This window comes from Procambarus clarkii, chromosome 1, assembly GCF_040958095.1.
Source record: "Procambarus clarkii isolate CNS0578487 chromosome 1, FALCON_Pclarkii_2.0, whole genome shotgun sequence".
In the NCBI taxonomy this organism is placed as follows: domain Eukaryota; kingdom Metazoa; phylum Arthropoda; class Malacostraca; order Decapoda; family Cambaridae; genus Procambarus; species Procambarus clarkii.
This window is the reverse complement of record NC_091150.1, coordinates 24,751,557-24,764,426: the sequence shown is the minus strand read 5'-3', so window position 1 is coordinate 24,764,426 and position 12,870 is coordinate 24,751,557. Positions and strand designations below refer to the sequence as shown.

Genomic DNA, 12,870 nt, shown 5'->3' with positions numbered 1-12,870 from the left:
GCAATGGAGACGTGGAAGACGTGGAAGATTACGCCAGACAGGACATCGCCTTCAATCTTCAAGTTCCCGTTGTGCCGGAATTGCCCAGTAGGACAGTTCTGTGGACGAGACAGCCTCACCATTCCAGATTATAATGCATGTGTGTCCATTTGGAGTTGTGTCGTCGTACTAATTTGGTTTGTGTTTCTTTTTATAGAACCCCAAACCAAATTCTTTTTGGTGGGGAGGTGTTACGAACCCGGATCCAGCGTCCGAGCCTGGAGCAGTGACAAACACGCCATCTGTGGGTCAGCTCCCGAAACCCCCGCCAAACGGACGACGACACCTGGTGAGGACAGCGTGTACTGGCCTCGAGGACCAGTTTCCAGTCTGGTTCAGCGCTCAACACCGCCGCTCCTGACCTCTGGTGAGGTGGTGCTCCGACGACAGCGCCATCTATGGACTGGATACGTCAGGTGTTTGTGCCAGAGCCCGTAAGTAAGGTGTTTTAGTGTGTCCCAGTCATTGATGACGTGCCTGTTTACAGAGTCGACCTGGGACCGCTGTGTTGAAGGTTGAGTCAGTCTACCCGAGGCAGCCAGTCTCCATACTGTGAAGTTTGCTGCAGCTGTTGTGACGTCGTCCCCCCCGGAAGAACACTGTGGTGTGTTAGCCTGCCAGTAGAGTGGCAGTGAAAGGATTTACCCGGGACCGACTGTTGGAGACGATCATCCACTGGGGTACTGAAGACAGGAGAGTGACTTGGGTTGTCACACGAGGCTCCTGTTTAGGGCGTTCCCCTTATATCGTTCGTGGAGTGGCCGTACCAGCCTTGGTGGCTCAGTACCTGCCAGCAGACCAGCTGGACGTGTGGTTGACGGCCTCCACGACGGTGCCCCCAGTGGACCTGTGTTTTGGCTGACCTGTGGCCCGGGTAAGCTCGGCATTCTCAGAGGACACGTCGTGAGGCCACGAAGAAAGCACCGCGGACTCAGCACCTAGCTTCTGGCTCAAGAGTCTTCAGAAGGAGACTAATTTGTGGATTAATCCCCTTGTATAGTGTTAATACCCCCCCCCCTTGTGTAACCGTTTTATATATTATTTATTGGTGACGGACATTATATTATATTAAGTTCTTAGCTTTCTTTCCCTACTCCCTTTAAGTTACTTGCGTCACGGATCTCATCCCTTGATAGCCTCTACTGGCTTGGGAACGGATACATTATATCTTCCTCTAACAACATCAGAGTAAGGACCCCGTTGCATCCCGAGAGGGCCGTAACACCCCCTTACAGTTGAAATCTATTTATTTATATACAAGGTCGCCGAGCGGACAGCACGCTGGACTGTGATCCTGTGGTCCCGGGTTCGATCCCGGGCGCCGGCGAGAAACAATGGGCAGTGTTTCTTTCACCCTATGTCCCTGTTACCTAGCAGTAAATAGGTACCTGGGTGTTAGTCAGCTGTCACGGGCTGCTTCCTGGGGGTGGAGGCCTGGTCGAGGACCGGGCCGCAGGGACACTAAAGACCCGAAATCATCTCAAGATAACCTCAGGCCCCGAAAGGTACCCGGGCCCTTTCTTGGCCTGTACCCGGGCCCTTTCTGGGCCTGTACCCGGGCCCTTTCTGGGCCTGTACCCGGGCCCTTTCTGGGCCTGTACCCGGGCCCTTTCTGGGCCTGTACCCGGGCCCTTTCTGGGCCTGTACCCGGGCCCTTTCCGGGCCTGTACCCGGGCCCTTTCCGGGCCTGTACCCGGGCCCTTTCCTGGCCTGTACCCGGGCCCTTTCCGGGCCTGTACCCGGGCCCTTTCTGGGCCTGTACCCGGGCCCTTTCTGGGCCTGTACCCGGGCCCTTTCTGGGCCTGTACCTGGGCCTGTACCCGGGCCCTTTCTGGGCCTGTACCCGGGCCCTTTCTGGGCCTGTACCCGGGCCCTTTCTGGGTCTGTACCCGGGCCCTTTCTGGGTCTGTACCCGGGCCCATTCTGGGCCTGTACCCGGGCCCATTCTGGGCCTGTACCCGGGCCCATTCTGGGCCTGTACCCAGGCCCTTTCTGGGCCTGTACCCGGGCCCTTTCTGGGCCTGTACCCGGGCCCCTTCTGGGCCTGTACCCGGGCCCCTTCTGGGCCTGTACCCGGGCCCCTTCTGGGCCTGTACCCGGGCCCCTTCTGGGCCTGTACCCGGGCCCCTTCTGGGCCTGTACCCGGGCCCCTTCTGGGCCTGTACCCGGGCCCTTTCTGGGCCTGTACCCGGGCCCCTTCTGGGCCTGTACCCGGGCCCTTTCTTGGCCTGTACTTTGGACTGCCTTTGAGCAGCCTGAGGGCAGCAATATCCCAGGAACATCAGCTAAATTTCGGAGACTTGAAGCAAAGTGAAATTCACACCAGTTACTCCATCTATCATCATTCTATTATGCAGGAAGAACCGCACGTCTATGGGTCATCCAATAATGTTAGCAGACTTCTAGATATTACCACTGCTAGGCTAGATATTACCACCTCTGGGAGTTTGTAACATCTGCTGATGTAGATTTGACTAAATGTAAACTCTGTCAGCAGAACTATTCGCTTACTTTGCGCCATTATATAATGGAATGTGAAAAAATCGCGGAATTTAGGGATAACACCATCAATAGTGTCCAAGAAATGTGTAAGTACTTCATTCATAATGATGTGCTGCTCGAAATCTTAGCGAAGTATCCAAAATTTGCTTACTGTAGGTAATGCTGCACATAACTGTAAAGCTGCCGCCCAGTTGGATGGGTGTGGAGCAAATGACTGTAAAGCGCTGCCGCCCAGTTGGGTGGGTGTGCAGCAAGACTAGTAACTGTGTGACTCACCATAGATGTAAAGTGCCTTGTATAGTGACTGTTGTGAGCCTCTTATTGATCACTTGTGACACAAAGATTATTGATGTGTGTATTTGTGTAGGTGATTAGATATGTATGTGCATGTATATATGTATACGTATATATATATATATATATATGTACATGTATGTATGAGAGTGTACATGTATATATATAATATTAATAATTTTGTAACTAGCGTCACAAATTGTTATTTGCTTAGCTAAACGAACTAGAGGGTTCAGTTCCTGAACCGATTATGTGCCTCTGTAATCCTTTACACCACCGCCCACGGGATAGGTATGGGGTGCATAATAAAGAAAGAAATAGAATTGAATTGGTCTGATTAAGACTTTATGACTATGTAATCTATGTTTTGCTCCACTACTTACTGGTTGAGTATGGGGTGCATAACAAATAATAGCCTCCTTCGGGGGCGCCTTGTTTCTAAACGTGTTAGTCTTAAATCCTTTAATCTCAAATCTTGCTACAATGTACCTCTTAATATATGTTATGTACTCTCGCAACCCAATGTACCTTCTTGTATATAAATAGATTTCAACTGTAAGGGGGTATGGTTTGCACCTTGTTCTAATAATGGATAAATAATTCTAATAATGGAAGCGCTAATTATATGAACAAATGCCATGTATTTATTCAGATGATAACAACAGCGAACACAAACCAGCGCATATACGAACGGAATGGTTTGTATGTACAAACTTCTCAGTGAACGAAGTTGTTTCTAGCCCGGTATCCGAAATTGCAGTATACGACTTGACCAGTCCCCTCTCGCAAGTGTCTGCTCTAGACCACACTTGAAAGTAGACTAGTTAATGTTTGCTATTCTTGCTGCTTATATTGCTCGGGCAACACCTCACCGTGTTGCCCGGGCAACGCCTCACCTCATTCATCTCCAAAGGTTGACAGGAATATTAACACTATATTTGGAGCGAGTATATTATTGGGATAATCTACTCGCTACAGATATGATGGAGGAAAAGAGGCCGAGAGTCGGTACATTAGACAACCGACGCTTAGAAAGGCGGGGTCCAAGAGCTAACAGCTAAATCTTGGAAATAATAAATTAAAATATTTAATACACACACATACGTGTTTCACAAGAATTTGGCTGAGGGCTGGTGGCCCCGTCGACGGGGCAGGAAGTCGGCGGTTGATCAAAGGCCTCCCTCATCCTCCACATACCTGAGGATTATTCCGGCTTAATTTTAAACGGAAGTAATGTCTTGGTATTTACGGCTTCAGCGGGTGGGTGGGTCCGTGGGTTTATTACACTATGAGTGAAAACAATCGCCTATTCTCTATTTTATATTGCCGCTTGTAGAGCTAGAAGCTGTTGCCTCTTGTGTGCAACAGCTATTGGACACCAAAAGTTCCTTTTGCTAAGCAAGCTACAGTCTTGATAACGTCAGATATATTGTTTGTTAACACATTTCTCAACAATGAACAGTCAGTTTTATCAAGCTAACATATCCTAACAGAACGAGTGAGAGTATTAACTGGTCTAATTATTTTATTAGACCAGTATATATTATTAGATTATACTGGTATAATTATATATATATAAATATATATATATATATATATATATATATATATATATATATATATATATATATAACTGAAAACTCACACCCCAGAAGTGACTCGAACCCATACTCCCAGAAGCAACGCATCTGGTATGTACAAGACGCCTTAATCCACTTGACCATCACGACCGGACATAATGAGGTGATAGCCGAGGCTTCAGGCTTGTTCGCATTTGTGTTCCTCACGTGTTGCCCCAAAGAATGAGGTGATTTGGTAAAATGCTATGCCCAAGATAACTATCCGAGTGCCGGCGGTGGGGTGGTTCAAATAGCCTCGGCTATCACCTCATTATGTCCGGTCGTGATGGTCAAGTGGATTAAGGCGTCTTGTACATACCAGATGCGTTGCTTCTGGGAGTATGGGTTCGAGTCACTTCTGGGGTGTGAGTTTTCAGTTGCATATGTCCTGGGGACCATTCAGGCTTGTTCGCATATATATATATATATATATATATATATATATATATATATATATATATATATATATATATATATATATATATATATATATATATATTACAACTATTTAACACTGGGAAGGGATCAGGATAAGGATTTGGGATGGGATGGGGAGGAATGGTGCCAAACCACTTGGACGGCGATCGGGGATTGAACGCCTAGGACTGCTACTGTGCATTTAAATTACTAACTTACCTGAGAGTCTCTATCCCTACATGTCAATGTTTGTGTATACTGGTAATGTGAGGAACATACAGAAGATAAGGGTAGCTGAACACTACAAAAGGCTGAAGGACAACTTTATTAAAGTTGCATAATGAAATGTGTAAGTACTTCATTCATAATGATATGCTGCCCGAAATCTTAGCGAAGAATCCAAAATTTGCTTACTGTAGGTAATGCATGCACATGACTGTAAAACTGCCGCCCAGTTGGGTGGGTGTGGGTGGGTGTGGAGCACATGACTGTAAAGCTGCCGCCCAGTTGGGTGGGTTTGCAGCAAGACTAGTAACTGTGTGACTCACTATAGATGCAAAGTGCCTTTTATAGTGACTGTTGTGAGCCTCTTGTTGATCACCTGTGACACAAAAATTATTGATGTGTGTATTTGTGTAGGTGAATAAATATGTATGTGTATGTATATATGTATACGTATATATATATATATATATATATATATATATATATATATATATATATATATATATATATATATATATATATATATATATATATATATATGTATGAGTGTGTGTACATGTGTATACAACATTAATAATTTTGTAACTAGCGTCAAACATTGTTATTTGCTTAGCTAAACGAACTAGAGGGTTCAGTTCCTGAACTGATTATGTGCCTCTGTAATCCTTTACACCACCGCCCACGGGATGGGTATGGGGTGCATAATAAAGAAAGAAATAGAAGAAATTGAAATTGCATAATACGGTTATTGACATTCAATAATAGTAAGATAAAGCAATGAGGACCAAATGGGAGACCAGTGATCAGATGAATATTACAGACTCAAGGGTAGCCTTCTCTTCTTGTATATAAATGAAAAAATAAATGTTTGTTTAATTCTAATGCTTGTAGGCGAGAACAGTTGTGAACGCCAGCTAGCGTACAAGTACATGAGCGCCCAAAATACTTTTACACAAAAGACATGTACAGACAGGCGTGTGGCTTCTGACTTCTTTTTTATTGATTAATATTAAATATTAGGCGCTTACCTATAATAGTTATCATTTTATACATGTATAACTCTCACATAATAAATATAAAAGGAGTTTATCCAAAAACTGACAGAAGTGTTGTGTTTTGTGCGTTGTATCGTGTTTGTGGGCATTCGGGTGTGTTGTGTTTACGCTGGCGGGCGGCGTCCTTACCAACTCCGGATTATGTCTATTACATCACTAAACTTCATTTATTAACTATATGCCTGTTAAATAGAAGATTTTAATTGTTAATAGCATTATATTGTCGTTTTAATATGGAACACGTACACATATGCGAAACGTCTAAAGCTGGTGTCCGAAGTGGTAAAAATATTAGTGTGCGATGTTGTCAATGTACGGAGTGTCTTGTATCCCTTGCGAGATACTGTACCAACGCTCAGTGCGCTCAACTCACACCAACGTATCACCTGTGTACTTCTGTATATTCGACCAAATATATATATAGTATCTTAGTGTCTGTGTTTATTTGTCACCATACTTTACGTAACAATAGAACCGTTACATATCTAAACAACATATATTTTTATCTAACACACACACACATCCCCAAGATGCAGCCTATAGCAGCTTCCTGACTTTCAGGTTCCTATTTACTGCAAGGTGAATAGAGGCATTAGTATGTGTATGTTTGTGTCTGTGTGTGTGTGTGTACGTGTGTGTGTGTACGTGTGTGTGCGCGTGTGTGTGTTTGTGTGTATACTCACCTAGTTGTGGTTGCGGGGGTTGAGCTCTGGCTCTTTGGTCCCACCTCTGAACTGGCAATCAACTGATGTACAGATTCCTGAGCCTACTGGGCTCTATCATATCTGCATTTGAAACTGTGTATGGAGTCAGCCTCCACCACATCACTGCCTAATGCATTCCATCTATTAACTACTCTGACACTGAAAAAGTTCTTTCTAACATCCCAGTGGCTCATTTAGGTACTAAGTTCCACCTGTGTCCCCTTGTTCGCCTACCACCCGTGTTAAACAGTTTATCTTTATGTACCCTATCAATTGCTCTGAGAATTTTGTAGGTAGTGATCATGTCTACCCTTACTCTTCTGTCTTCCAGTGTCATGAGGTGCATTTCTCGCAGCCTGTCCTCGTAACTCATGCCTCTTAGTCCTGGGACTAGCCTATTGGCATACCATTAAACTTTTTCAAGCTTCGTCCTGTGCTTGACAAGGTGTGTGTGTGTGTACGTGTATAACACACACGTACTTATGTGGTACGTATGTACTACATAATTGTAAGGCGTTTGCTGAATTAGAAAAGTCGGCTAGCAGTCCACCCTTAACGACACAATTAACTCATTACATAAAAAAAATACGTGGCTGTGCAACAGTGTGTGGGAATTGGGGAACTGGTGTGCATTTAGACGACTGGTGAGGACCAACAATGACGTAGAAGGATGGCACCAGCGTTTGAATCAATGGGCAGTGAGGGACAACTTGGCTTTATATATTTTAATCCCCTTACTGTACCGTGAGGCGTCCCTGGTAACCTTGCAATACCAACTGGTTTCTGATCAAAAGCTAAAGTCCAGTCGCCGCAAGAGCAATGAAGAGAAACAGGAACATTTGTGGAAGCTTTGGGACCGTTACGAGGAAAAACAGATAAGCACCTCACAGTTCCTCAAGGAATGTTCGCGTTTTATCCCAGGAAGTGCCTGAACTAGAATTAGAAAACAGCAGTCTGTTTACTGGTTGTTATTTAACTTAAGTTAGTTGTAAATGATAATGTAAAAATAGCCACTGAGAACTGATGAGTTGCCCAAGACTTTTGCTCGTAAAGAGGGAATTGATTACAAACTTGGACTGCCTTTGAGCAGCCTGAGGGCAGCAATATCCCAGGAACATCAGCTAAATTTCGGAGACTTGAAGCAAAGTGAAATTCACACCAGTTACTCCATCTATCATCATTCTATTATGCAGGAAGAACCGCACGTCTATGGGTCATCCAATAATGTTAGCAGACTTCTAGATGTTACCACTGCTAGGCTTAGGTTCGGCTACAAGTACCTCTGGGAGTTTGTAACATCTGCTGATGTAGATTTGACTAAATGTAAACTCTGTCAGCAGAACTATTCGCTTACTTTGCGCCATTATATAATGGAATGTGAAAAAATCGCGGAATTTAGGGATAACACCATCAATAGTGTCCAAGAAATGTGTAAGTACTTCATTCATAATGATGTGCTGCTCGAAATCTTAGCGAAGTATCCAAAATTTGCTTACTGTAGGTAATGCTGCACATAACTGTAAAGCTGCCGCCCAGTTGGATGGGTGTGGAGCAAATGACTGTAATGCTGCCGCCCAGTTGGGTGGGTGTGCAGCAAGACTAGTAACTGTGTGACTCACCATAGATGTAAAGTGCCTTGTATAGTGACTGTTGTGAGCCTCTTACTGATCACTTGTGACACAAAGATTATTGATGTGTGTATTTGTGTAGGTGATTAGATATGTATGTGCATGTATATATGTATACGTATATATATATATATGTACATGTATGTATGAGAGTGTGTACATGTATATATATAATATTAATAATTTTGTAACTAGCGTCACAAATTGTTATTTGCTTAGCTAAACGAACTAGAGGGTTCAGTTCCTGAACCGATTATGTGCCTCTGTAATCCTTTACACCACCGCCCACGGGATAGGTATGGGGTGCATAATAAAGAAAGAAATAGAATTGAATTGGTCTGATTAAGACTTTATGACTATGTAATCTATGTTTTGCTCCACTACTTACTGGTTGAGTATGGGGTGCATAACAAATAATAGCCTCCTTCGGGGGCGCCTTGTTTCTAAACGTGTTAGTCTTAAATCCTTTAATCTCAAATCTTGCTACAATGTACCTCTTAATATATGTTATGTACTCTCGCAACCCAATGTACCTTCTTGTATATAAATAGATTTCAACTGTAAGGGGGTATGGTTTGCACCTTGTTATTCTAATAATGGATAAATAATTCTAATAATGGAAGCGCTAATTATATGAACAAATGCCATGTATTTATTCAGATGATAACAACAGCGAACACAAACCAGCGCATATACGAACGGAATGGTTTGTATGTACAAACTTCTCAGTGAACGAAGTTGTTTCTAGCCCGGTATCCGAAATTGCAGTATACGACTTGACCAGTCCCCGTCTCCTGTGTGCCCTCCGGAGTGGTGCACTCCTGGTGTGCCCCTCAGGGCTTGGTGCACTCCTGGTGTGCCCCTCAGGACTTGGTGCACTCCTGGTGTGCCCCTCAGGACTTGGTGCACTCCTGGTGTGCCCCCAGGGCGCGGTGGTTTCCTGGGTGTGGTGATCTCCTGGGTGTGGTGATCTGCCAGAGGGATCTGGAAGGGGTTTTGTGTTTTTTGCCCATTTCAGTATGAGTTGAGGAGAGGCCTTGACTTTGGCTACCCAGTGTTCTCTGATTGGGGTATAGGCTGGCACTTGCCTTCCTGAGGGACTCTAGGGGCTCCCCAAACATCTGCCTACCAGTGCATTTATTTACTTCAAGGCGCATTATTTTCTGCCGACAGGCGACGCCAATGTAGTCACACGGCTTTTCATTTTACACTTCAAGGAAACACAAGTTAACATCCAGCACCACTTCCATCGTGGCTCTAAAATCAGCAGCAGGAGCAGTATTAAGGGAAAACCATGATACAAACTGCTCCTGTAATGAAGGTGAAAACGCACCAGTGTCCAGAGTGTGGGAAGAAGTTCAGTCGTCTTGGAAATATAAAGACTCACATGTTAGTGCATACAGGTGATAAACCTCATGAGTGTCTAGAATGTGGGAAAAGATTCAGGCAGCTTGGAAATGTGAAGACTCACATGTTACTGCATAAGGATGACAAACTTCACGAGTGTCCAGAGTGTGGGAAAAGATTCAGTCAACTTGCAGGTCTGAAGAGTCACATGTTGGTTCATACGAAAGACAAACCTCATGAATGTCCAGAGTGTGGAAAGAGATTCCGTCATCTTCTAAGTATGAAGAGGCACTCGATGGTGCATTCAGATGAACGACCTTTTGAGTGTGCTGATTGTGGCAGAAGATTTAAGGAACGAAGTGCCTTAATAAAGCACTTGATAGTGCATACAGATGAGAAACCTCATGAATGTCCAAAGTGTGGGAAAAAATTCAGGCAATCTGGATATATGAAGAGTCACATGTTGGCACATAAGGATGAAAAACCTCACAAGTGTTCAGAGTGTGGTAAAAGATTCACTCTGCTTGGAAGTCTGAAGAGTCACATGTTGGTTCATACGGATGACGAACCTCATGAATGTCCAGAGTGTGGGAAGAGATTCCGTCATCTTGGAAGTATGAGGAGGCACTCGATGGTGCATTCAGATGAAAGACCTTTTGAGTGTGCTCGTTGTAGCAGAAGATTTAAGGAACGTGGTGCCCTAATAAAGCACATGTTAATGCATACAAATGAGAAACTTCATGAAAGTCCTGAATGTGGTAAAAAATTCAGGCAGTCTGGATATATGAAGAGTCACATGTTGGCACATAGGGATGACAAACTTCACAAGTGTCCAGAGTGCGGGAAAAGATTCAGTCTACTTGCACTCACATGTTGGTTCATATGAATGACAAACCTCATGAATGTCCAGAGTGTGGGAAGAGATTCCGTCATCTTGGAAATATGAGGAGCCACTCAGTGGTGCATTCAGATGAAAGACCTTTTGAGTGTGCTGAGTGTGGCAGAAGATTTAAGGAACGTAGGGCCCTAATAAAGCACCTGTTAGTGCATACAAATGAGAAACCTCATGAATGTCCAGAGTGTGGGAAAAAATTCAGGACACCTGGAAATATGAAGAGTCACATGTTGGCACATAAGGACGAAAAACCTCACGAGTGTCCAGAGTGTAGGAAAAGATTCAATCTGCTTGGAATTCTAAAGAGTCACATGTTGGTTCATACGGATGACCAACCTCATGAGTGTCCAAAGTGTGGGAAGAAATTCCGTCATCTTCGAAGTATGAAGAGGCACTCGATGGTGCATTCAGATGAAAGACCTTTTGAGTGTGCTGATTGTGGCAGAAGATTTAAGGAAAGAAGTGCCTTAATAAAGCACATGATAGTGCATACAGATGAGAAACCTCATGAATGTCCAGAGTGTGGGAGAAAATTCAGGATGCTTGGAACTATGAAGACTCACATGTTAGTGCATAAGGATGACAAACTTCACGAATGTCCAGAGTGTGGGAAAAAATTCAGGCAGCTTGGAATTATGAAGAGTCACATGTTGGCACATACGGATGGCAAACTTCATGAGTGTCCAAAGTGAAGGAAAAGATTCCGTCATCTTGAAAGTATGAGGAGGCACTCGATGGTGCATTCCATTGAAACTCATTTCAACTGTTCCCTGTGTAGTAAAACATGTAAGGAACGTAGTGCTATAATGAAGCACATGTCAGTGCATATTGATGAAAGACCTCTCAAGTGTTGAGAATGTGGTAAGAGGTTCAATCATCTTGAAATTATGAAAAGGCACATGATGGTACATTCAGGTGATTGGCTAAACATTTTAAATGTGGGAGAACCTTCAGAAACTATTTAATACGGCACATATTAGTACAGTATGTTTACTTAGCCTTATTCCATTACTGTTGGGAAATTACAAGCTTCATCTCAAAAATATTATGCTATCACCGTGGAAAGTAAAGCTCTGCTGCATGTGGCATGTGGCATTAATATATTTTCTCTAATTTTTTTCTTATGAAATGATAAAGCTACCCATTTCATTATGTATGAGGTCAATTTTTTTTTATAGGAGTTAAATTTAACGTAGATATATGTCCGAACCTAACCAACCCTACCTAACCTAACCTAAACTATCTCTATAGATTAGGTTAGGTTATGTAGCCGAAAAAGTTAGGTTAGGTTAGGTTAGGTAGGTTAGGTAGTCGAAAAACAATTAATTCATGAAAACTTGGCTTATTAGGCAAATCGGGCCTTGCATAGTAGGCTGAGAAGTGAGTTCTGGCTACTAGGTACGACATATATATATATATATATATATATATATATATATATATATATATATATGTGCGTGTATGTGTATGTTGTACCTAGTAGCCAGAATGCAGTTTTTGGCCTACTATGCAAGGCCCAATTTGCCTAATAAGCCAAGTTGTCCTGAATTTCAATATTTTTTTTATTTTTTTCTTGTGAAATGATAAAGCTATTTATTTTATTATGTATAAACAAATTTTTTTAAAATTTGAGTTAAAACTAGCGTAGATATATGACCGAACCTAACCAACCCTACCTAACTTAACCTAGCCTTTTTTAACCTAACCTAAACTAACATAACTAAATCAGTAATTTATGTTCTTAATATAATATATTAATAATATTTAAAATAAACCAATTGGAAATAAAGAAAATCACTCGGCCTATTAAGCAACTCAGGCCTTGCATAGTGGGCCGAGAAGTGCGTTCTGGCTACTAGGTACAACACACACATACACTATATCAATAACATTGTTAATGTTTATATTTGTTTTAGGGTGAGGTGATAGGACATGAATCACTGGGTACATTGGGTGTTTTATCTTGCTCCTGTGTTGGTATTTATATATATTTATAATATATATAAATATATATTATATATAATACATATTTATATGTGCATTTATGTATTTATATTTAAATATTTATACTAATTCTTAAATCAGGCCTTTATACTAGTCTTACATAAGTTCAACAGTTGGCCTTACCCTGTATGGGTATGTGTG

At 42.7% G+C, this 12,870-nt stretch overlaps 2 protein-coding genes across 2 annotated transcripts; both read left to right on the top strand.

The window, feature by feature from the left end:
- Positions 1–9,777: 9,777 nt before the first annotated feature.
- LOC123757465 (zinc finger protein 85-like) lies at positions 9,778–10,716 on the top strand. The gene has a single exon (XM_045741151.2). The coding sequence runs from the start codon at positions 9,778–9,780 to the stop codon at positions 10,714–10,716; it is 939 nt and encodes a 312-aa protein (XP_045597107.2).
- Positions 10,713–11,417, top strand: LOC123757524 (zinc finger protein 776-like). The gene has a single exon (XM_045741277.1). The coding sequence runs from the start codon at positions 10,713–10,715 to the stop codon at positions 11,415–11,417; it is 705 nt and encodes a 234-aa protein (XP_045597233.1).
- The last annotated feature ends 1,453 nt before the right edge of the window (positions 11,418–12,870 follow it).

Excerpts from the sequence above, each read along its gene's own strand:
- LOC123757465 (XM_045741151.2), top strand. The coding sequence starts at position 9,778 with ATGATACAAACTGCTCCTGTAATGAAGGTGAAAACGCACCAGTGTCCA.
- LOC123757524 (XM_045741277.1), top strand. The coding sequence starts at position 10,713 with ATGAATGACAAACCTCATGAATGTCCAGAGTGTGGGAAGAGATTCCGT.